Source organism: Theropithecus gelada, chromosome 11 (assembly GCF_003255815.1).
Source record: "Theropithecus gelada isolate Dixy chromosome 11, Tgel_1.0, whole genome shotgun sequence".
Lineage (NCBI taxonomy): Eukaryota > Metazoa > Chordata > Mammalia > Primates > Cercopithecidae > Theropithecus > Theropithecus gelada.
Window position 1 is genome coordinate 55,488,512 of NC_037679.1, and position 24,454 is coordinate 55,512,965.

Consider the following 24,454-nt stretch of genomic DNA (forward strand, 5'->3'; position numbering starts at 1 on the left):
ACATTCAACCCTGGGGGAGGCTGACAGCCCTGCTGGCTCCCTTCTCATCAAGAAATGAAAATGGTGATAGGATGAAACATCCTCCCGTCTCCACAGCAACCTCTTGGCTTAGCCTCACGATGTACTGAACAATCTTTACTTAATTGGAAGGGATTTCGGGGAGAACAGTCAAGACAAAGTCATTGGCAACCTATTCCTGGAGTTAGAACGCATCACCTTCTTAGCTTAATTGGATAATTCATTTTAAATTGGGTGTGCAATCACGACAAGAAAATGTTAGTATTAATAATACATATCTGAGCTCAGCTGCCTCTGCCAAGAAGCCTGGCCCTGGTGGAATTCTTTAATTCCCCAAAACAAATTTTGCAAAGATAAAATGATGTTGTCAAAGTGGAGAAAGAACAAACATCCAGCAGGCATTCATATCCCAGAACTTTCTAGAACACCTTTGTTGGTTGTGGAATGTTAGGGAAGACCTGGACTCGCTTTGGGGTGTTTTATGGATCGAGGGGCCCTCTGTGCCTGGCCCTGGGTGTGAGTGTTGAGGGCCTGGTGTGTTCTGTTGAGTGTCTTTCTTTCCTACCATAGCAGCTACTCAGATGGTTGGAAGCATAACAGATGGCAGCGGGACTATTGCCTGGGGGCCCAGGGGATGACCAGGGCCTCTGTCGTGAGCTTGGGTCCTGGAAGCTGCTTAGAGACCTGTGGAGTGGCTGAACTGCCTCTCAGAGGTCTTCCAGTCTGGTCACATTGCCTCGGGAGATGGCAGCTGGTATCGGGGGCCAGGCTGCTGGGAACGGGGGGGCTGCCTGTTGACTGAAGGTGCTGCCTGTCTTGCACGTGCTTCCAGGCCAACTTCCTTGTGGCACTCAGTGTTCCCCCAAAATAGGGCAGTTGCTAAGAAACAGGGATGAGCCAGAGGCCCGGGAGCGCCGACAACACTGTGTTGATGAGGATGCTTCTGCGCCAGGGGCTCGGCTGCCAAAGCTCCCGCGGCCTTGCCAGATCCACTTACGTCAGGCTGTTGCCCGAGCCCACACCGAGTCTGCCTTTGCCAGCATGAGCGTTCCTGCTTCTGGGATTTTAGCTGCAGGAAAATTTAGTGGTTGTGTAGACAAACTCACAAAAACTCCAACATTCACAGCATAGCACCCACCACCCGCCGTCCGCCCACGCCTCAGCTGCTCCTCTGCACGGCCTCTTCCCCACCCCTGCCTGTGCTCCTCCATGGCTCCTCTCAGTTCCCACCCCTAATTTGTAACATAAAAAAGGGATGCTTACGTGTGTGGAGCATTTGGTTTTAAGCCAGGCACTGTGCTAGATATTTTTACATGTATTAGCTTATTTTCCAATTCGTGATGCGCCGGTGCTGGTGGTCAATATTGAGCCCATTTTAGAGGTGGGGATGCTGAGTCTCTAAGAGGTGTAAGTCACGGACTCAAGATGCAGCAGCAGGGCAGTGGCAGAGCTTTCACACTAAGAGTGTTGACCCCCAAGGCCCATGCCTGGGCTTCCGAAGCTGGAGGGTGACACAGCTGCAGAGCCTTGGGCCCAGACGTGAGTCCTGTGTGCCCGGTACTGCTGATGATTACCCCAAGGGCTGCCAGAGACAGGCCCCCGGTATTTTTAATTGAAATGACAGTGGAAAAACTGCTGGCAAGATATCTGAGTCAGCTGAAAATGTGAGTTCGAGTGGCCCCAGAACACCCCACGCTTCCAGAAGACGCTTCCTACGGAAAGTACTGGAGCGTGGTGCTCCTCTGTGTGTGCGCCTCCCAGCTGCCGGTGGCCTCCAGGAAGGACTCCAAGCTCCCTTCACCATCCTGCCCCATCCCAGCTGCCTTCCCTGCACCCCCACAGCTGCCCCCAACCCCAGCATCTTCTTAGGCCCCCTCCTTCCCCTTGCCCTTCCTGCCTGGCTCACTCCTGGCCACCCTTCAGACTCCTCTCTGTGCCTCCTCCAGCTGGTGCCTCACTTGATGATGGCCGTGTCTGTTCCACGGCCCCTCCCAGAGGGACCTGGTTTCTCCTGCTGTCATTGCATCTCCCTTACGGGGCCGCATGCTGGGTTTTCTTACCATTTCCTGCATCCTGCGGTGCCAAGGGCATGGCAGCGCCAATCAAGTGTAGTAGGAGTGAGTAAGAAACAAGCATCCTTCTCCGTGGCACAGAAGGGAGTCTGTGACCTTGGAAAGTCACCCAAGAGAGGATCCAAGAAAGCATCTTGCCCTACCTACCCCTCCTTTAGCAAGTGAGGACCCTCGAGGGGAGGGGAGTTTCCAAGTCAGTTGGTGACAAAGCCAGGATGAGAAGACTCTCCCAGACCACCTGTGGCTCATGACACACACTGCCCCGCCATGCCATCTGCCAGCGCTGGAGGTGGCCGCTCAACACAGGAAAGTCAAGGGCAGTGTTAGCAGCTCCCCGACCCAGCTGGGGAAAGGGAAAGACTTGCATTGGGGAGCAGTTTTATTTATTTTTATTTATTTATTATTATTATTATTAGATGGAGTCTCGCTCTGTCACCCAGGCTGGAGTGCAGTGGTGAGATCTTGGTTCACGGCAACCTCCACCTCCTGGGTTCAAGCGATTCTCCTGCCTCAGCCTCCTGAGTAGCTGAGACTATAGGTGCGTCACCATGCCCAGCTAACGTTTGTATTTTTAGTAGAGGCGGGGTTTCACCATGTTCTCCAGGCTCAAACTCCTGACCTCAGTTGATCCACCTGCCTTGGCCTCCCAAAGTGCTGGGATTACAGGCACGAGCCACCACCCGGCCTGAGCAGTTTTATGTTCTATGTTATTAACACTTCAAAGGCCTTCAAATAAAAGTACCCTTGAGTGTTTAAGGAGAGCCAGGAGGGAGACAGGACTCCAGGTCCGGCCAGCAGCAGCACCCAGCCAAGAAGGCAGGGAGAAAAATGCTGTGAACGTCCAGTTGAAGCCGCCCGAGCTGGGGTGTCCTGCCAGGCCGGCAAGCCGACATTTCTCACTAGCACCCTCAGGCTGCCACGGGTACTCAGGCAGCGGGGATGAGGAGCGCCTCCACTTTAGGCTGGCAGAATTTGGTGAGATAGTTCACGCTGCAGCTTCTCAGTGCCAGAAGGCAAAGACACCTCAACCCAAACCACAAGAGAACCTCCCCGGGAGCCGGCAGAGTCGGCCTGTTCAGAGACAGAGTTCCAGCCTTTGTTGGCAGCACGTCATTCTTGGAAGTTTGGAATGGGTGTGAGTGGGTGTGTACGTGTGTGTGTGTGCACACGCTCCAAAGTTCAGCCTTGCACAAGGGACAGCCCAGGCTCCACCTAACCTGGTGCCTGTACCATCACAGCGGGAAGCGCCGCTTGTACCCCAGGGGCGGCCCCAGCGTGTGCCTCCCCTGCCTCGCCGAACAGAGACGATTTTAAGAAAGGGGTGTATTAGTTTCCCAGGGCTGCCTTAACAAATGACCCCAAACTTGATGGCTCAAAACAATAGAAATGTATTCTCCGAAGGTTTTGGAAGCCAGAAGTGTGAAATCCAGGTGTCTGCAGGGCCCCGCTCCTCTAGGGAAGAATCCCCGCTTCCTCTTCCGGCTTCTCGTGGGCTCCAGCCACCCTGTTGTTCCTTGGCTTGGAGCTGCCTCACTCCAGTCTCTGCCTTCGCGTCGCATGGCCTTCTTCCCTGTGTGTGTCTTTCTGTGTCTTCATGAGGACACAAGCCATTGACTTCAGTGCCTACTCTATCCAGGATGATTTCATGTCGACATTTTTAACCAATTGTATCTGTAAGGACCCTGTTTCCAAACAAGATCACATTCTAAGGTCCTGGGTGGACATGAACGTGGCAGGGCCATTAAACTCACTGCAGCGGTGAGTGGTGCGGGGAAGAGTGCCCTAGTGAGAAGCAGCTTAGGTAGATGGATCAGTGGAGCCCTTCCGTAAGATAGTCTTTAATAGCTGGGTGTGGCGGCTCAACGCTTGTCATCCTTGTACTTTGGGAGGCTGAGTTGAGAGGATCACTTGAACCCGTGAGTTCAAGATCATAAGATGCTCTTTGGTGGGGGTGGCGGTGAGGTGAGCCCGCCCCCCCCAGACATTTGTAGCAGAGTCTCTTGTGGTCAGCTGACTGCTCACTGTCCCCTCTGTCAGAGGCAGAGACAGAGCAGAGGCAGGGGATGTCACACCCCATCCAGGCCACCGTGGGGCACTTCAAGGACAGAAGCCAGCTTCCCTCCTTCTCCTTCCTCAGAGCCTGGCACAGGGCCACCCATAGGAGAGTATGTATTCAGTGTTCATTGAAAGCCGGGTGTGGTGGCTTGAACCTATAGTCCCAGCTACTTGGGAGGCTGAGGCTGGAGGACTGCTGGAGCCCGGGAGCTCCCGGCTGCAGTGTGTAGCCGTCGTGCCTGTGAATAGCCACTGCACTCCAGCCTGGGCAGTGCCAGCAAGACCCCATCTCTCAAAAACAAAAACAATGTTTGCTGAAAGAATGTCTGCTTGTCGGAGAGATACAGTGACTACTTGTTCTAACTTTGGAGAAAGGACACTTCGGGTTTCATTTCAGGAAAGAGTGAGTCAGACTGTGGTCTGGATGGGAACCCAAAAACAGGAGTTGAAGAATATGTGTTGGCCAGGAAGCCGCGGCCTGGAGACACTCCTCTGCTACTTGTGGTTGGTGTCAACTCAGCTGGGAGCCTCGGGTCTCAGTCTCTGAAGTGGATATCAAAGCGTTGTGAGGCTAACATGAGATTGTGTGTGAGCCTTCTGTAAACTGTAAAGTGAGGTGCCCACCCAAGCAATTTTCTAGAAGGCAGAATAAAATGAAAAGTGTGATATAATGAGCAGTATGTACAATTAGATTATTGCACGCTAAGCAAGATTCACTGGGTGAGGGGTCATGTTTTAAGGATTTGTGTGAGTGAGGCACTGACTACATTGAGTCTTTAGAAAAAATTAGCCTATGGGGTATTTTTATTCCCATTTTAGGGGTGAGCAAACTGAGCCCTGTGTAGATATTCAGTAACTTTCCCAAGGTCATAGTAAACAGAGAGGCTGGAATTCAAACCCAGATCTGTTTACCCCAGCATTGGTTCCATATAACATCTGACGTGTTAAGGCTCCTGGACTGTGCCCTCGTGTGAGCTACTGCTGGGCACAGGCCTGGGGACAGCCGGGGGAGCTTGGCAGTGGGTGCCATCACCGGGCTGTATATGGTGGACGTGAGTTTCCTGTTGTTTTCCTGTCACCCTCATCCCTTGGATGGCATGCCACTTGGAGGCTGGCTGCTCATGTCCAGTCTGCTGCACTGGGACTGCCGGGGCCCTTGTGCCTCATGTTGGGGTGGCCCTTCAAAGCAGACACCTTCTCTACCCTGTGGATTGGCAGAGGCAGTTCTATTTCTAGGTAATGAACAGACCTTACGGAAGATCGGTCTCTTCCGCCCGAAGAGCTAGAAATAACTGTTCTTAAGCAAGGCCCATGCTTTCTCAGCACAGAGCTGGTTTTCCCAGGCACTCTGCAGTTAACCCCACTATTACTCTGGAATGCAGAGACCCCTAGGCCCTGATGGATTTACTGTAGCAGCAGCCTCTGCTTCCACATGCAGCTGCTCTGGAAGAGGGTGTGGTGGTGGAACAGAAGCGGCTTAGGTCTTGGCACTAGGTACAATTGGGTTCAAACTTAGGCTCCACCAGTTACAAGCTGTGTGACCTTGGGCTAGTCAGCTTTTTAGTTCCTGTTTCTTTCTCTTAAAAAGTCTTAATTTAACAAGTAATACATATCAAGTATACATTTTTTAATGTGAAAATACACATAAGCAAAAAGAAACATGAAAAATCACTGTGAAATTTTAGTATACATCTCTCAAGATGAATTTTTCTATCTCCTTTTATTTACACATATACGCATATATACAGTAGAAAACATAAATATATGTGCAATAGAAAATTATTAAAATAATGGAATTATTCATACTGGGTTTTTTTTTTTTTTCCTAATGTATATTTAAAGGTATGGGGAAGTGTTAGCAATGTCGTGTCCCTGAAATAGCTACCTGGTATTCCGTTGTATGGCTCTCCCAATATTTAACCTACCCCCAGGTGGTGGACAGTTGGATCTAACCTCACTGTCCAGGGGGACCTTGGCTTCACCATCTCTGCAATGGGGTAACAGGGCCCATCCTGCAAGGCAGCTGTGTGTGCTCAGCATGCGGCTGGCCCTCATAAGTGCTGGCTTCTTTCCTTGTCCTTTGTCTGCTCTGGTTCCTTTCACGTAGGGTATCTACCAAAATAAGATGAGTGTGCCCCAAATAAATGCATTGTCTTGTGTGTCTGCTCAGCACCTGAACTGGTTCCTTCCTCGGGTCTTGCTGACAGGTGCTCAGGGCCAGCAGCTTCCCGTTGGCCTCTCCCAGGAACCCTGAGCAGAGGCCTGAGCCCAAGCAGACACTGCAAGGCTGCACTTCTCCCTCCCAGTCTGGGCAGCATGATTTCTGCTCTGAAAAGCCGCGGGGAGCAATTGAGATGAGCTGGGTGCCTGGTTAGTGTCTGCACCACCTTTCAGGGCCTGACGTGTGGCGTCTTGCCTGTAGGCTGCGGCCCGCATCTAAGCAGAGCACTTGGATCCAGCAGTTATTCACATCTGTGGCTCCCAGCGTCCCCCTCCTATAACCTCCCCCCAACCCCCAAATTAATTGGATTGTGTAAGGTTTTCGTCACAGTGGATGTCAAGTGCTGGCTGTGCTAGGCACAATATAATATAAGCCTTGTATCTATTTCTTGTCTGAACCCAACTAAATAAAAACATCATGTTTCCCTGCTCAGTTGAGATCGTAAACCAGATGTAATTCTGCCTGCTGTGCGACTGATCAAGTTACCCAGAACTTTGGACAAAGCTAGCAGAATATGCACAGCCTTCTATGAGGGTAAATTTTATCTATTAAATTGTCATTAGGGCTGACACAGGGTGATATTTATGTTTTGTTCTGTTTTTGCTTAAACGGAAGTATAAAAATGCTAATACTGATAGCTAGTATATGTTATAGGGCTTCTCATGCGTGGATGCATCGGCCGTTCTGATAGAAGCTGTATGTGGATGGCTCATTCAGTCCCATGAGGCAGATGGATCAGTCCCCATTTTGTAGATGAGAACTGAGTCATTGAACTCAGGCAGTGACTCTGGAGCCCCTCCTTTTAATCCCTGCAGCAGCCCTTGTGATAGGGTCAAGTGGGTGTTTACTGGAAATGTCCCCTGCTCTGTCCCCCTTACCCAGTGCAGGGGTTAAGAAAGGCCTGTTTGTTAGGAAAAGTCTTCAGCACAAGCAATCCTGCTGGCTTAGTGAGCTGCTGATGGTTCTCAGTTTTGAGAGCGAGGTAGGAGAGTTGCAGAATCAGAGGGCAGGAGCCCTGTGTTTCCAGGGTGCCCTGGAATGGCAGAGGATCCAGGGGCCAGACCACAGCAATGAGGAACTCGCCACGGGCCTGGCTCCTCGCAGGGAGGAAAATGGAAGATCAGATAACAAGACTAAGCACGTGAACTCCAGATGCATAACCTTAGATCAAAATTGGGGTGCCGGACCAGGGTGGGTGGACAGACACATGCAGCAAATATTTGCCACGTAAATGGATGGGTGAAATTATGGCTCATTAAGCTCTCATGGGAGGTGTGAGGTTGTATGTGGTGTGTGGAGTCTGCACGTGACTTCTAGTATCTGCCTGGGAGTGTTCGGTTTAAAAATGCCAGCAAAGAAGCACGGGCAGGTATATGTAAGGGATACACCCACAGGGAGCTTTAACCAGCCTGGGAATTAGCCGTGGAAAATTGTGTCTTTCATGCCTGCGGCTTTATGCCTGGGTCAGTTCTCCTTGTAGTTGGTAGTTCATTCAGCAAACATTTAGTTAACTTACTTAAACATAATCCTAATCACATCATCATTAAGAAGGTAAATCTAATCCCATATGCATCTTTTCATTACTTAGCACTGCATATGCTTTTTGTAAATTACAAAACTGACCGAAATATTTCTCATCTATCTACTATTTGGGATTATTTACACAGACTCCTTCCTATTCAAAGGGCAGAGTGGAGTGTGTATGTGTGTGTGTGTGTGTGTGTACATATTTAAACACACTGTGGACAGCCATACCTGTTCTTATAGGTATGCCTGTAACCTGTCAGGGTAACAGCCCTGAAATGGAAATGGAAATATGACCTGCTCTTTTGGCATTTTCTATGCAGTTAAAGTGACATAATTGAGGTATCTTGTCATGGGCCCCTCTCATGGGATGCCTTGGTCCACAGAGGTGGCTGGTAAGTTGAGAAGGGTTCTTTTGCCCAGGTCTGCCCAGAATCCTGTCCCAAATGGATGACTTGCCCTTTCGGCTACTGCATTCTCAATATGGCAACTTGGACGGGGTGACAGTGGGATTAATTTTGGTGTCCGGTCCTCCTCTTTTGCCTGGAACTGCCACTGGGGTCTGTTTTAAGGGGATGTTGCTTTTTCCTCTCACTAAAATTGGTCCCATCCTTGCTGCCCGTAACCTCACATGGAATGCCTGCTGGGCGAAGAGGCAGCCCTTTTGCAAATACATATTTAAAGGGAAAGTACAAAGAGGCTGGTCCCACCCGTGTAAGAGGGAAGCAGATGTGTGTAACACTCTATAACCACCCCGGAGACGCACTCAGCTCCACCCGACACAGACCGGCATCACTCAGGTTACCAGGCAACTGTGAGCAACAAATACTTGTGAGTCTGGGATTGAAGGGGGTGGAAACCAGACTTTTTCTAAATATCCTCATCACTTACCACAATAAGAGCCCTTCCCCAAGTGTGCTGGTGTCCCGGGCTGCCTAAATTGGCCTGAATCTTGTGTCACCCTTCATAGGAGCCAAGAGCTCAGGAGTCAGATTGCCTGGGTGCCATCTGTTCTCTCCAGGTACAAGCTTCCAACAGTGTATAATTTGTACTTCCTAAGCCTCAGCTTGCTCATCTCCAAAATGGGGATAATAATCATTCCGGTCTCGCAATGAGAGGATTGAGTCTCACAATGAGGTCTCGCAGTGAGAGGATTGAGTCTCGCAATGAGGTCTCGCAATGAGAGGATTGAGTGAGTTGATGGTTGTCAGGTTCTTAGACGATAGCCTGACAAATAATACGTGCTCAGGAAATACTAGCTTGTATTATTCCTGACACTGAGTCTTCTCAGCAAACTGTCTTGGAAGGAAGCTTCCCTCAGGAAGCCACAGAGAGATCTTCAAATATACATGGCGCTGCTCCTGGGGGCAGCCCTGGAAGATAAGGAAGAAGGGGCTGTCAGGGACACAAGTCCTCTAAGGCCAGCTTCTTTCTAATCCTCCAGTTGCGGGCACCGCCGTAGGGGGCTTTCCTTACCAGCTCCCTTCGTCTAGCAGATGTCCGTGGTGCTGAGTCACTGGGCTGCACTGCTCTGACCCACTTACTGTACCCGACCCTGCCCTCTTCCCTCCCAGTTCCACTCTCAGCCTTCAACCTGGTAGGTTTCCAGGTAGCCAGATCGAATCCGTCTTTCCCATTGGTCTCTAGAGAAGCATGACCTGCCTCGGTTCTTTCCAATGGCTGTCACTTCCTCCTTTTGGCCAGCTAGTAAATTGTCTCCATCCCCATCACTGCGTAACCTTTCCCCAGAAAACTCGTGGTGTCTGTCCTCTCTGCTTCCCCCGCAGAGGCAGCAGCTACCGAAGGGCCCTTCCCAGCATCTCCCTTTTTGTATTTCGACTAGGGGTTAGCATATTATGACAGTCACTTCTAGCAATAGAAAGTTCCCACTGCCTTCCACTTAAACATGTAAAATACTTAAGATTCTATATGTTCTTTTCTTTAACAACCAGCTATAATTCACATACCACACAGTTCACCCATTTACCGTGTATAGTTCAGTGGCTCTGAGTAGAGACCTCTGCACCCATCACCATGACCCACTTAGAACATTTCCATTACCTCCTTCCTTCCATCCCTCTCAGCCCTAGGTAACCATACTCTACTCTCTGTTTTTTTGTATAGATTTCATGATTCTGGACATTTCATATAAATAGAATCATATATGACCTTTATCATGTAATATCTGGCTGCTTTCACTTTGCAGTGAATCATAGAATACAGTATTCTATTCTATGGCTCATGCCTGTAATCCCAGCACTTTGGGAGGCTCAGGCAGCCAGATCACCTGAGGTCAGGAGTTCAAGACCAGCCTGGCCAACATGGTGAAACCCCGTCTCTACAAAAATACAAAAATTAGGCAGGGTGCGGTGGCTCACGCCTGTAATCCCAGCACTTTGGGAGGCCGAGGCAGCCAGATCATGAGGTCAGGAGATCGAGACCATCCTGATTAACACAGTGAAACCCCGTCTTTGCTAAAAATACAAAAAAGAAAAAAAAAATTAGCCAGGCATAGTGGCGGACACCTGTAGTCCCACCGACTTGGGAGGCTGAGGCAGGAGAATGGCGTGAATCAGGGAGGCAGAGCTTGCAGTGAACTGCGCCACTGCACTCCAGCCTGAGCGACAGAGCGAGACTCCCTCTCAAAAAAAAAAGAGCTGGGTGTGATGGTGGGTGCCTGTAATCCCAGCTACTCGGGAGGCTGGGGTAGAAGAATCGCTTGAACCCAGGAGGCAGAGGTTGTAGTGAGCCGAGATCGCGCCACTGCACTCCAGCCTGGGCGACTGAGCAAGACTCTGTCTGAAGAAGAAGGAAAAAAAAATTCTGTGATTCTATTTAATGAAATTGAGGCCCATTATGTTATGTTTGTTCCTTACTATTCCATAGTCTAGTATTCATTATTCCTCAAGTAATGAGTTCTAGGCCTTGGAGCAGAGCTTCATTCTTTAGTGCAGCTCGATAATATTCCATTGTGAGGACACCCCACATTTCATTTATCCTTTTGCTGGTTGGTCGACAGGAGGGTGGTTCTTCACGTTCTTTTTAACACAGCAAGGCCGTGTGATCTGTCTGAGGTTGCCTTTCCGTTCCCAACCATTTTTTGAGCAAATGTCAAAAATTTTGACATTTTTTGTCATTTTTATTACAGCCCTTGGTTATTTCTTGAGGTGCTCATGAATGTAATCCCAACTTAGACATCATGTTCCAAACCTACAAGAAAGTTAGAAGTGTTTTTTTTTTTTTTTTTTTGGAAAAAAAGAATTAGTTTTTAAGACTTGTTAGAATAACTGATTCAGATCATTTTTCTTCTGTGTTTTTATTTTGGCTCTAAATAAAACATTTATAGAAGTTTGTCTCTTCTTTTGTGTAATTATTTAGGCTGTAAAAACTTCACTCAGTTTAGATGAGTGTTCAAACTCGCTGAGGGAAAAAAATGAAAGTTTTTTCCCCAGAGAGGAAAATATGATGAGCTAAAACTAAAAATACCTTAGAATTTTAGCAAAGGAAGCATTAACACACCAGAGGTCAGCACACTTTCTTTTCAATGGGAACTGACCCTGGGTCAGGTGGGTCCAATGACACCCTTATTTAATTTATTTCCTGCTGGGAGCTGATTTTCCCAGGCATGTTCTGACCCAGGGCACTTGGCAGAGATGCTGCTAACAAAGCCCAGGTGGAAAACATCTGAGTTCCCCAAATTTCTCTGAAGGTTTTTAAGGGCTGTTCAGCTTCGAGGAGCAGTGAGTGTGAGGTCGCTGGCGTCAGTGGGACTCTGCGGGTTAAGTTGCAGGTGGGAGCTCCAGGATGCAGCCAGGGTGGCCGCGGCCACTGGAACTGTTGTATGGCCTTGACTCTGAGGTGCCCACGGCATCGGCCTGCATGCCGGTGCTCAGTGAGGTCTCTCCACGACTCCGTGCACGGGATCTCCTGTGCTGAATGGGGCCCTTAAATGTGCCCTTTGCTTCCATCATTTAAGGGGGAAAAAGGCAAATCAGAATGTCATGATGTAAAGGATGGCAGGCAAACACGTGTATTTAGAACCACACTATGATTTCAAAAGGGACATCAACATTCATTGAATTTCATGTCTGTCGGGGGTTGATTCTCTCCCCCTAAATTTGTGTGGGAATGTGAAAAAGCTTAGGCTTTAGAATCTGTCCATCTTGGTGGTTCTTGGGCAAATGACTCCCCATCTCTGGGATCTTGTTTGTTTCAGAAGGATGACACCCTCCACCTCCATCAGGGCTAATGTGGGGATCTAATGAGGTGGCTGACATACAACCCCTGGTACAGAAGACAGGCACTCAATCAGAGCTGCTTCTAAAGCTCTTCTCCTCGAAATGATCTTTCCTTACTCATACCCGGGTTTTAGATGGAAGAGTTTCTAAGGAAACAGAGTCCTTTTCCCATAGGATGGTGCTGGGTTTTTGTGCTTGAGAGAGACCATCTTTGTCTCTCTCAGCTCCTCAGACCCCAAGATTCATCCATAGGGCAAGGCACACAGCAAGCATTTGGTAGGTAAATATAGAACCCAGTGGGTTCGGCAGGGAATTAAGGTATCCATTTAATAAACCTCAAGAACAGCACAGCCTTTAATATAAAGTCCCTTCTCCCAAAGGGCTGCAAAAACTTTTGCAATGATTATTGCTTTTCATTTATATCCTAATGTTTGAGGGCTGGAACCATAAACTGAAGAACCAGAAGTAGACGCTAGCAACTAAAAATAATTGTCTATGAATGTCACAGATATCCAAAGTAGACAATTCGTTTTTCTTCCAGTGGCTGGCTTCCTTCCTTCCTTCCTTCCTTCCTTCCTTCCTTCCTTCCTTCCTTCCTCTTTCTTCTCTCTCTCTCTCTTTCTCTCTTTCTTTCTTTCTTTCTTTGTTGAGACAGAGTTTCACTCTTGTTGCCCAAGTTGGAGTACACGGGCACAATCTCGGCTCACTGCAACCTCCGCCTCCCATGTTCAAGTGATTCTCCTGCCTCAGCCTTCCCAAGTAGCTGGGATTACAGGCATGCGTCACCACGCCTGGCTAATTTTTGTATTTTTAGTAGAGACAGTGTTTCTCCATGTTGGTCAGGCTGGTCTCGAACTCCTGACCTCAGGTGATCTGCCTGCCTTGGCCTCCCAAAGTGCTGGGATTTCAGGCATGAGTCACCACACCCGGCCTCCTCCAGTAGCTTTCTTGGCAAAAAAATAAAAAGCAAAAAAATGGCCAAGTGAGTTAAGAAAACCTTGTAGTGTTTGATGATGATAACTTGGATTTTATAATGCTTTCCAGCTTACAGAATGCTTTCTCATTATTATTTCATTGAATTCTTCTGACTCCCAGAGGTAGGTAGGACAATACTGTGTTATGGTTAAGGACATGCTGCCTCTACCACTTCACTTCCTACCAGGTGGCTGTGTGAGTTACGGAAGCACTCTAAGCTTATTTTCCTAATTTTTAAAATAGGAATCACAGCACCTTCCTTTTAGGATTGCTGTTCAGATTGTATGAGATAAGGTATGAAAAATCCCATCCACATAATAAGGGCTTCATAAATGGCAACTGTTACTATGTTATTACATAGAATAATCCTCACTCGGCCAAGGTTGGGGGATTGCTTGAGTCCAGGAGTTTGAGACCACCCTGAGCAACAAAGTGAGATGCTGTCTCTACAAAAAATAAAAATATAAAAATTAGTGGGGCATAGTGGCATGCACCTGTAGTCTCAGCCACTCAGGAGGTGGAGGCGGGAGGATCGCTTGAGTCTAGGAGGTCGAGGCTGCAGTGAGCCATGTTCGTGCCACTGTACTCGAGCCTGGGTGACAGAATGAGATCCTGTCTAAGAAATCATCATCATCATCATCATCATCATCATCGTCATCATCTTCCTTACTTTACAGACGAGGAAACTCAAAGGGGCACTTAATTTGCCAAGGATCACAACCCTAGTAATGGCAGAACTGGAATGCACCTCTAATTCTACTTCCAACTTTATTCCTCCTTCCACTTCTCCTTAGCCAAGAATGTAAATCAGGAACATTTTGGTGCTTCTGCCAGTGACATTTACCATTATCATGAGCTCTTACATGGTTTCTTGGGTGCGCTCAGATTTTCAGTGTCTACTTTTGTATTTGCAGAACATCATCAAGAAGGTGATCGGGCAGAAGTTTGTGTACAAGTTTGTCTCTTTCCCGGAGATCCTGAAGATGGATCCTCACGCGGTGGAGATCAGCCGGGAGAGCCTTCTGCTGCAGGACAGCGACTGCAAGGCGTCTCCCGAGGGCCGTGAGCCCCACAAACATGGCCTGGCCGCCCTCAAAAGCACGAGCCGCAACGAATACATCCACTCAGGCCTGTACTCGTCCTTCACCATTAATTCCCTGCAGAACCCACCAGACGCCTTTAAGGCCATCAAGACGGAGAAGCTGGAGGAGCCGCCCGAAGACAGCCCCCCCGTGGAAGAAGTCAGGACTGTGATCAGGTTTGTGACCAATAAAACCGACAAACACGTCACCAGGCCGGTGGTGTCCCTGCCTTCCACGTCAGAGGCTGCGGCGGCGTCCGCCTTCCTGGCCTCATCCGTCTCGGCCAAGATCTCCTCTTTAATGTTGCCAAACGCTGCCAGTATTTCATCCGCCTCACCCTTCTCATCTCGGTCCCCGTCCCTGTCCCCCAACTCACCCCTCCCTTCTGAACACAGAAGCCTCTTCCTGGAGGCCGCCTGCCATGACTCCGATTCCCTGGAGCCCTTGAACCTGTCATCGGGCTCCAAGACCAAGTCTCCATCTCTTCCCCCAAAGGCCAAAAAACCCAAAGGCTTGGAAATCTCAGCGCCCCCGCTGGTGCTCTCCGGCACCGACATTGGCTCCATCGCCCTCAACAGCCCAGCCCTCCCCTCGGGATCCCTCACCCCAGCCTTCTTCACCGCACAGGTAAGAGTCATTCCTGTCATCCCGGCCACAGCCAGCCTCAGTGGCTTAGCAAAAAAGGAAGAGCAGCTAAAGAGACTTCCTTCTGTCCCTCAAAACGTAATCCTATGACTTGTACCAAGGTCACTGTGTAAATATGAAGGGAACCTGCTTTTCCATCCTCAGACCAAGGGATGCACACAAGACAGCGTTTGGTTTGTCGACTCTAGTGGGATGCTTGATTGGTTTCTTGCTTTTAGGGGCCTAAAGTGACCATAGGTGGAACACGCACACTGGCCGACAAAGCAGATCTCACCAGCGATTTCCTAGGGAAAGTTGAGCGGGCCAGTTTACGTTTCAGGAGGAGCTTGGGCTTTATGAAATTTTTATGGCAGAATCTTCTCTGGGGGCATTTAATAAGGAGCCACTTGTGTTCTGTTAACAAGAAAATAGATGTCAACTGATACCGCCATCGCATCTGTCCATGTGGGGCTGTGGTCATAGCATAGGTAATAAGAAACAAAGGGGCTGCACCAAACAGCTGCTTCGCTGAAAGCAGCACTACTCTGAGAAAGCCCCAGGCCACAGCACTGGGGAGAGGAAAGCAAGCTTGCAGAGCCAAAAAAGCCTTCATTGTTATTAGTCCCAAGGAGAAAGCCCCCTTTTCCTTTAAATCAAATATTCAGATGCTCTTTCTTGTCCAGCTGACAATTGCAGCGCAAAGGCGTAGTAGGTGCTGGGAAACCATATTTCTCCTTCCCCTTGAAAACTGGATGCAATTTTAGTGGCAGAGGTTAAAAGAGTATTTGTTTTAGGCTCACAGACCTGGATTCAGTTCCTGGCTACCCTGCTTCCTAGGAGTGGGACTGTGGGCGGTTGCTCTCTGGGCCAGGTTCCACATGTGGAAAATGGGATCGTGGCCAGGCTTTGTGAGATGGTGACACCCGGTAGCATTGTTAACCGCGGAGCTGCACCCGTCCCCTGCCTCTGTCATGTCATCATAGTTGTCCCTGTTGTCATCAGCAGCAGCCACGGCAGCATATGATGGGCTCCCCACGTGTGCCAGGCACTGCTCCAGACACTTTACATGCATTGCCTTGTTTTTCAATAGCAGCCCTGTCCATGTGGATACAGGTTGAGCATCCTGTTTCCAAAATGCTTGTGACCAGAAGCGTTTCAGAGTTCAGATCTTTTCGGATTTGGAATATTTGCATGATACTTGCCAGTTGAGTATCCCACATCTGAAAATCTGAAATCCAAAATGCTGCAATGAGCATTTCCTTGGAGTGTCATGTCAGGACTCAGAAAGTTTCAGATTCTGGAGGATTTGGGATCTGGGGATTTTTGGATTTGGGATGCTCAACCTGTGCTGCTATTAGCATCCTGTTTCCCAGCTGAGGTAAACAAGGCACAGAGGTAAACTAGTTCGTCCAGGGTCGCTCAGCTCATAGGTGGTAGAGGTGGCTTTGGATCCAGTGTCTGCCTCCAGAATCCATGCTCTCAAATGAAATGCATTCCCGCTGTGAGAAGGCAGTGATACAGCCGTCCCTGGAGCACCTGAAAGCAGCTCTGGGCCACTTTCCTCTCCATGCTTTCGCTGGACTGCATTCTGCCCAGGGATTTCATGACAGCTCAAGCTGTGAGCTGGTGGTGACACGCACCACCGCAGAGGGGAGGGCCAGCGGATCAGGAAATAGGTCAGAGTGAGCAAACGTGCTCTTAAATCAGGCATCTTCCAATTAAGCAAGGCTGTCGAGTGACCAAGGGCTGCTGAGCCAATGGCTCAGAAACAGCAGCTCTTGAGGTAGCTCAGGGGAGTAACTTGAGAGGCAGGGCCAGGGGTCGACGATCTGAGCATCTCCTCCCCCGGCCTCCTGTGTGTTTACAACTGTCAGGGTGAGAAGGGTCTGAAGCCACGCCAGGGCCAGCTCTGATTTAGGTGTCTGTGTTCCCTGGGAGCCTGGATCACCTTCTCAGAACAGAGTGAGGCAGATGCCAGCACTGTCTCAGAGGAAGTCAGCTCAGCAAGCCCTGTGGATAATGTGGATGGAGGGATGGCTCCCATTGGTGGGGCTGAGGGCGTGAGAGAAGGATCAAGGGTGGATGCCCAATGAATGGATGCAAAGGGCACGGCCAGGAGCCAGGAGTCACCAGCGTGGCCTGAAACCAGGTGGGAAGGCATAGGAAAGCCAGGATCTTTACGAGAGGACCTGTGCCTGAGGCAGTGAGGGTGCCTGGTCCTCAGCCAAGCTGTGAGGGTGGGGCCCTGATGGTTTAGTGCTAGGAAGCCCAGAAATAATCCTAAGGGGAGGGAGGCAAGGGACAGGGTCTGGACCCAGGGCAGGAGAGTAGAAGTAAAGGGACCTGGCTCAGAGAGGACCTTCAGGTCAAAGGAGTGGGAGGGGCACCAGGCAGTCCTCTAAACTGCACAGAACTAAGGGGGTCACCAGCTACACTGGGAGATGGCAGAGCCTCGGGACTCAGTCCCCACCTTGAGCCTCCCTCAGGTCCCAGAGTGTGGGCTCTGCTCCTGGCATGACCATGGGTAGCCAACAGGGAGGGAGAGAAGGGGCAATGAGGGAGACACCAGAGGGGCCTGGGCGGGAGTTAGGGGTGTGGTACTTATTCAGAGCTGAGTTCTTGCAGCGGGTTTCACCCAGGTGGTCTCCCTGAGATCAGATAGGATGTCTTGAAGCTGGGGGTGGTTTAGGTTTAGGGTATGTGTCAGTATCAGATTTGGATTCTCAGATTCCCTCTCCTGGGAGCTGCTTCAGGGGGTGCTCCAGAAACTCACCCACCAGCACCAGCCCAGTAGTTCACCTTCCAAGTGACAGCCAGAAACAGCATGACTGTCAACAGCCAGGCGTTCTGCAGAATTCCTTTCGGCCTCGGGAGTGAAGGACAACTGTGGGGTTCAGGGTGTTCCACAGGCAGTGGCAAGGCTTCAGTGGTTTTCCTCCTACCTGAGCACTCTGTCCCAGAAACTCTCCTTTTCTCTGTGTGTGTGTTGGGGGTGTGCTGTGTGCAGTGTGATGCTGTGTGCACATAAACATTTGGTAATCTGTGGTATGTAAGCTTTGCTGAGCGGTGGGCTTTGGAAGAGATGAAAGCTGTGTGTGCTGTAATAACTCGATACCCCGAAAGTACAATTCCCAAGGTTGGTTATTTCCAGCTAGAAACATGGCGGGAAGAAGGGGAGAAGTAAGGGAGCCTTGGCGTGGCCTGTGTCACGTGGTTACCATTCCCTCGGGGACCTTACTACACCTCATACAGGCATACCTCATTTTACTGTACTTTGCTTTATTGCGTTTCACAGATAATTGGTGTTTTTACAAATCGAAGGTTTGTGGTAACCCGGCGCCGAGCAAGTCTTATCAGCGCCAGGCTATTCTTCCAACAGCGCATGCTCACTCCATGTTTCAATGTCACATTTTGGTAATTCTCACAACATTTCCAACTTTTTCCTTACTATTATGTCTGTTCTAGTGCTCTGAGATCAGTGAGCTATGATACTACTATTGTAATTGTTTTGGGGCACCATGAACCACACCCGGATAAGACAGCAGACTTGATCAGTGTTGTGTGTGTCCCAACTGCTCTCCTGTGTCTCCTTCTCCTCGGGTCTCCCTATTCCCTGAAACACAACAATTTTGAAATTAGGCCAATTGATAACCCTATAGTGGCCTATAAAGTATTTAAGAGAAAGCAAGAGCTGCTCGTCTCTCATTTTAAATCCAGAACTAGAATGATGATGGCGAAGGCATGTCCAAAACTGAGACAGGCCGAAAGCTAGGGCTCTTATGCCAGTTAAATATGTAAATGTAAAGGAAGAGTTCTTGAAGGAAATGAAATTGCTACGTCAGTGAAAACATGAATGATAAGAAAGTGGAACATCCTGATTGTTGATACGGAGAAAATATTAGTGGTCTGGATAGAAGATCAAACCAGCCACAACATTCCTTTCAGGCTAACCCAGAGCGAGGCCCTAACTCTCTTCAATTCTTTGAATGCTGAGAGAGGCGAGGGAGCTGCAGAAGAAAAGTGTGAAGCTAGCAGAGGTTGGTTCATGAGGTTTAAGGAAAGAAGTCATCTCCATAACATAAAAGTGCAAGGTGAAGCAGCAAGTGCTGATGGAGAAGCTGCAGCAAGCTATCCAGAGTATCTAGCTACACTCATTGATGAAGGTGGCTACATCAAACAGCTTCGCTGTAGGTGAAACGGCCTTCTATTGGAAGAAGATGCCATCTAGGACTTTCATAGCTGGAGAAGTCCATGCCTGGCTTCAGAGCTTCAAAGGACAGGCTGAGTCTTGTTAGTACAGCTTGTGACTTTAAGTTGAAGCCAGTGCTACTAAATACACTCTGCCTGTGCTCTGTAAATGGAACAGCAAAGCCTGGACGACAGCACATCCGTTTATACAGTTTATGGAATAGTTTAAACCCACTGTTGACACCTACTACTCAGAAAAAAGATTCCTTTCAAAATATTACTGCTCATTAACAATGCATCTGGTCACCCAAGAGCTCTCATGGAGATACACAAGAAGATTAATGTTTTTCATGCCTGCAAATACAACATCCGTTCTACAACCCAGGAGTCAAGGAGTATTTTGACTTTCAAGTCGTATTACTTAATAAATACATTTCATAAAGCTACAGCTGCCATAGATGGTGATTCCTCTGATGGATCTGGGCAAAGTCAGTTGAAAACCTTCTGGAAGGGAGTCACCACCCTAGATGCTATTAAGAATACTCATGATTCGTGGGAGGAGGTCAAAATATCAAAATTAACAGGAGTTTGGAAGAAATTGATTCCAGCCCTCATGGATCACTTTGAAGGGTTCAAGACTTCAGTGGAAGAGGGAACTGCAGATGTGGTAGAAATAGCAAGAGAACTAGCATTAGAGGTAGAGCCTAGAGATGTGACCAAATTGCTGCGATCTGTTGATCAAACTTGATTGGGTGAGGAGTTGCTTCTTACAGGGGAGCAGAGAAAGTGGTTTTTTTTTTTTTTTTTTTTTTTTTTTTGAGACGGAGTCTCGCTCTGTCACCCAGGCTGGAGTACAGTGGCCGGATCTCAGCTCACTGCAAGCTCTGTCTCCCAGGTTTATGCCATTCTCCTGCCTCAGCCTCCCGAGTAGCTGGGACTACAGGTGCCCGCCACCTCGCCCGGCTAGTTTTTTTGTATTTTTAGTAGAGACGGGGTTTCACTGTGTTATCCAGGATGGTCTCGATCTCCTGACCTCGTGATCCGCCCGTCTCGGCCTCCCAAAGTGCTGGGATTACAGGCTTGAGCCACCGCGCCCGGCGAAAGTGGTTTCTTGAAATAGAATCTACTCCTGGTGAAGATGCTGTGAACATTGTTGAAATGACAACAAAGGACTGAGAATATTACATAACTTTACATTACATTACGTTACTTAGTTGATAAAGCAGTGGCAGGGTTTGAGAGGATTGACTCCAGTTTTGAAAGAAGTTCTACTCTGGGTAAAATGCTATCAAACAGCATCACATGCCATAGAGAAATCTTTCATGAAAGGAAGAATCAATTGGGCCGGGTGCGCTGGCTCATGCCTGTAATCCCAGCACTTTGGGAGGCTGAGGCGAGTGGATCACCTGAGTTCCGGAGTTCGAGACCAGCCTGGCCAACGTGGCAAAACCCCGTCTCTACTAAAAGTGCAAAAATTAGCCGGGTGTGGTGGCAGATGCCTGTAATCCCAGCTACTTGGGAGCCTGAGGCAGGAGAATCACTTGAACCCGGGAGGCGGAGGTTGCGGTGAGCCGAGATCACACCACTGCACTCCAGCCTGGTCAACAAGAGCGAAACTTTCATCTCACAAAAAAAATAAAGAGTCAATCAATGTGGCAAACTTCATTATTGTCTTATTTTAAGAAACTGCCACAGCCACCCCAGTCTTTATGACTCTGCCTCCTAATGTCCCTGGTTCTGGCCTGCTTCCTCCCCTGCCCCTTTCTATAGCTACCCTAGGCCCCCATGGGAGTCTCCATTTTGTCCGCTTTTCCATAGGGTCAGTGGGATTAATGCCCCTTTTAAAGACCTTAAAACCATGTTTTCACTTGCATTCAGACAACTTTAGGGGTTTCCAGAGATTCAATCACCTTTTATTTGAGGACTTTTTTTTTTAACCTCAAGGTGGCATTGTCATGGATTCTGTTGGCATCTGTGGGAGTTTAGGATTACAGATATTTATGGGCACAACCTGCTAAATAGATATCTTGTTTCTCTGTCCTTTACTTTCTTAAAGCCCGAGTGACTTACCGGTATCTCAGATCACCACATCAAGTGATCAGCAAATACTTGTGCATCTTCTTTAATCAGTCCAGTAACAAATGTTTATCGTGTATTCATTTGGGAGATAATCATTGAAAACTAAGCATTCGCTTAGGTACCTGGAGATACAGAGGTTAGCAGGATAGACACCGTTCCTGTTCTCATGAGTTTACAGGTTGCTGTCCAGCATATGGGGCAATATATAGCATAGGGTTATAATTTAGGGTGGTGTGAAATTATGGAGGACTGGCCAAGGAATTTCGAGTTGTTTGGATTGGAAACTAACTGCTAGAGGCTAGGTGCGGTGGCTCACACCTGTAATCCCAATACTTTGGGAGGCCAAGGTGGGTGGATAGCTTGAGGTCAGGAGTTCAAGACCAGCCTGGCCAACATGGCAAAACTCCGTTATTAAAAATAAGAAAATTAGCTGGGTATGGTGGTGCACGCCTGTAATCTCAGCTACTCAGGAGGTTGAGGCAGGAGAATCGCTTGAATCTGGAAGGCAGAGGTTACAGTGAGCCAAGATTGTGCCACTGCACCCCAGCCTGGGCGACAGAGTGAGATTCTGTCTCAAAAATAAATAAAATACGTAAATAACCAGCTGCTAGAGGTATAAGTGAAAAAAAAATCTCATTAGAATCAACAGATAATTACTGAGCAATAACAGAGCCTAGAAAGGAACCAAAACTATAGTTGCTTGTTTTTATGACCTTAGGACCTAGCCATGACAACAAGGCATACACATGCACACACACACACAATAGCCCTTGGCAAGAGTCAAACGTGCAGCGCAGAGAAGCGCCTTGGGAGCTGAGAGGCAAGATCGTTTAGTTCAGTTCAACACACATGAACTGAGTACCCATCATGTGTAAGCTGCTGTGTTGGGAGCTGGGGCTACAAACATGGATAAAATAGTCTCTAATAGTTAGGAGCTCATAACTTACCTTAAGTCACTTCATCTAGTATCTCAGATGCTATACAAAAGGAATACCATGTTGCAAAAGGAATCCTGAGGAGGAAGGTATTAACTTTGCCTGAGATGGAAGAAGAATGTCCAGAGGGCTTCCTGGAGGGGATGAGACCACTGGTTCAGGGTGTTGAAGGATCAGCCTGTGGCAGGATAATTTTTCTGGTAGACAGGGAGAGGAAGGCATTGTCGGCAGAGGAACAGCTTGAGGCAAGGCATAGATACGTGAAATAGCTTTGTGATTAGGGGAGGTATAACAGTAGGAAGCACTGAAGGGGTATGAGTGACAGTCTGAATTGTTTTAGGAGTCACCCTGTTGGCGAGATTGGGAAGGGGGAAGGCTGGATCCAAGTAGGATGCTATTGTAATATTCCAGGCAAAAGACCATGAGTATTTAAGTCTGTATGGTGGGAGGGGTCGCCGTCAATAGGACTTGGTGACTGACTGGGTGGGAGGAGCGGGGAGAGCCAGAATTGAGTGTGAGGAACATGGGAGGAAGAGTAAGTTCCCTGGGAAAAGGCTAAACGTCCAGTTGGGGCCATGTTGAGTTTGAGGACCCTGCAGGACATTCGGGTGGAAAAGTCTAGCTGCATCTGGAGAGGGAGAGTGTTTTGGAGCTGGAGAGGAGGTTAGGGAGTCATCAACATGCAAGGGGTGGTGAAACCATGGGAATGGATGAGGTCACTTGTAGAGAGGGCTTGTAGCCCAGGGAACTGTGGGCTGGGCTGGGTGGTCAGGGAAGTTCCGAGGGAGCATTGAAGGACTGGTGGGTTGGAATGGCTGGTCCTCTATGCATATGAGGAAAGCTCAGTACACATCAAACCAAGTAAGAGGGTTCGGGGAGGAAAGCGTCGACGAAATGAGTCAAACTCTGTAAAATATTTGAAGAGGTTTATTCTGAGCCAAATATGAGTGACCACGGCCTGTGACACAGCCCTCAGGAGGTCCTGAGAATATGTGCTCCAGGTGGTCGGGGTACAGCTTGGTTTTGTATATTTTAGGGAGGCATGAGACGTCATGAAATTGCCAGGCAATTTCAAGGTATGGCAAGGAAATGTATTTTGGGGTTAAATATTTTTTCCTTGTCTCATAATATTATGCCAGAGTCAGATTGAAAAGTAAGTCACCATATATAGGGTCAAATGAAAATTTACGGTTTGTAGGGCATGACTCCCTACACCCCTGCGTAGGAATTTGGGCAAGATAAAAAATCAGAGCTTAGTCCTCAGAAGTTAGCAAGTGTATGAAACCAGGTTATGGGGAATCTTCTGTTGTGGCTAAGGAGGACATCATATCCTTTCTGAAACTGTGACTGAATGTTGAGTGAACTCATGTTTGGGGGTGGTTGATTTGGTGATGGGGTACAGAATAGATGGGGAGACCAGAGGTAGGTGGACTGGCCTGGGTGGCTGTTGTGGAATGCCATCTGTAAGGTGATAGGGGCTTGGATGCAGCAGGAATGGAAATGAGGGATAAACAGGAGACCCAGTTGTGAGACGCCTCCAGAAGCTATGTCCGGAGCTTGCAGTTATTGAAAGGCATTTTGCACGGTGAGGACTGGGATGCAGGTGGTAGATGGGGCTCTGCGTGCAGGGATTATGTCTTGTTTGATCCTCATCTGTGGCACCTGAAACAGTTTGCACTCTCGGTCAGTATTTGTTGAGGCAGTGTATACACGGTGGTCCTGTTGACAGAAGGGGAAGAGTCTTAAGAAACACTGATGTGGGAAGGTGCTGAGCTTCATGAAGTTTGAGTATGGTGGTGCACCCAAGTGGAGATGCCCAACAAACGATAAGCCAGGGGGGACCCAGCTAGAGCTGCGGATGGCTCCAGTTCATCAGTATGTAGGAGCTGAGTAGTACAGGAGGAATAAAGATGAGCAGATATCCAAAAGGCTACGGAAAGAGGTATAAGAAAAATGTGCCCATCACCGTAATATGAGGCAGAACATGTTAAATGTTAAGAAAAAAATGGTCACAAAGTGTTACAAAGATTCAGAAATAAGAAATCCCATGTGGTTGAGGGGAGATCAGGAAAGTGTCCTTTGAGGAGGTGGCATTTTGATGGGCAGAGGAAGGCAAGAGGAGGAGGTAGAGGGCCAGGGCAGAGGTGCGCAGGTGGGCATGCCTGGATGCCAGCTCACCCTGGCGAGCTCAGATGTGCAGCCTTTTTAGGAGATGTTATGAAGTGGAAGTGGAAGTGGAAGCTGAACTGAGTGGGGAAAATGAAAAGGGGATCTTGGGATGAGGGTCTTACTCTTTCCTGGATCTGTGGGATTAGGAGCTCCCTATCTGCCATGCTCGTTAAAACGAGACTGTCTTTGGGGAAGGAAAGAAGACAGCGCTTTTTGCTGTGGCTTCCTTAGCCCTTGGCCCTCAGGCTCAGCCCACTCTGCCTGACTCTTGGAG

At 48.6% G+C, this 24,454-nt stretch overlaps 1 protein-coding gene across 3 annotated transcripts in view; it reads left to right on the top strand.

Annotated features, from left to right (window-relative positions):
- The window catches only part of ELK3 (ELK3, ETS transcription factor), a 78,747-nt gene that overhangs the window by 40,973 nt on the left and 13,320 nt on the right, over positions 1 to 24,454 (top strand). For 2 of the 3 annotated variants that reach the window (XM_025402952.1, XM_025402951.1), the window contains exon 3: positions 14,018 to 14,812. In XM_025402952.1, coding sequence (XP_025258737.1) covers positions 14,018 to 14,812 — 795 coding nt within the window. Of the gene's footprint in view, positions 1 to 14,017; positions 14,813 to 22,787; positions 22,873 to 24,454 lie in introns of those variants that run through there. The other variant, XM_025402953.1, reaches the window with a different exon arrangement.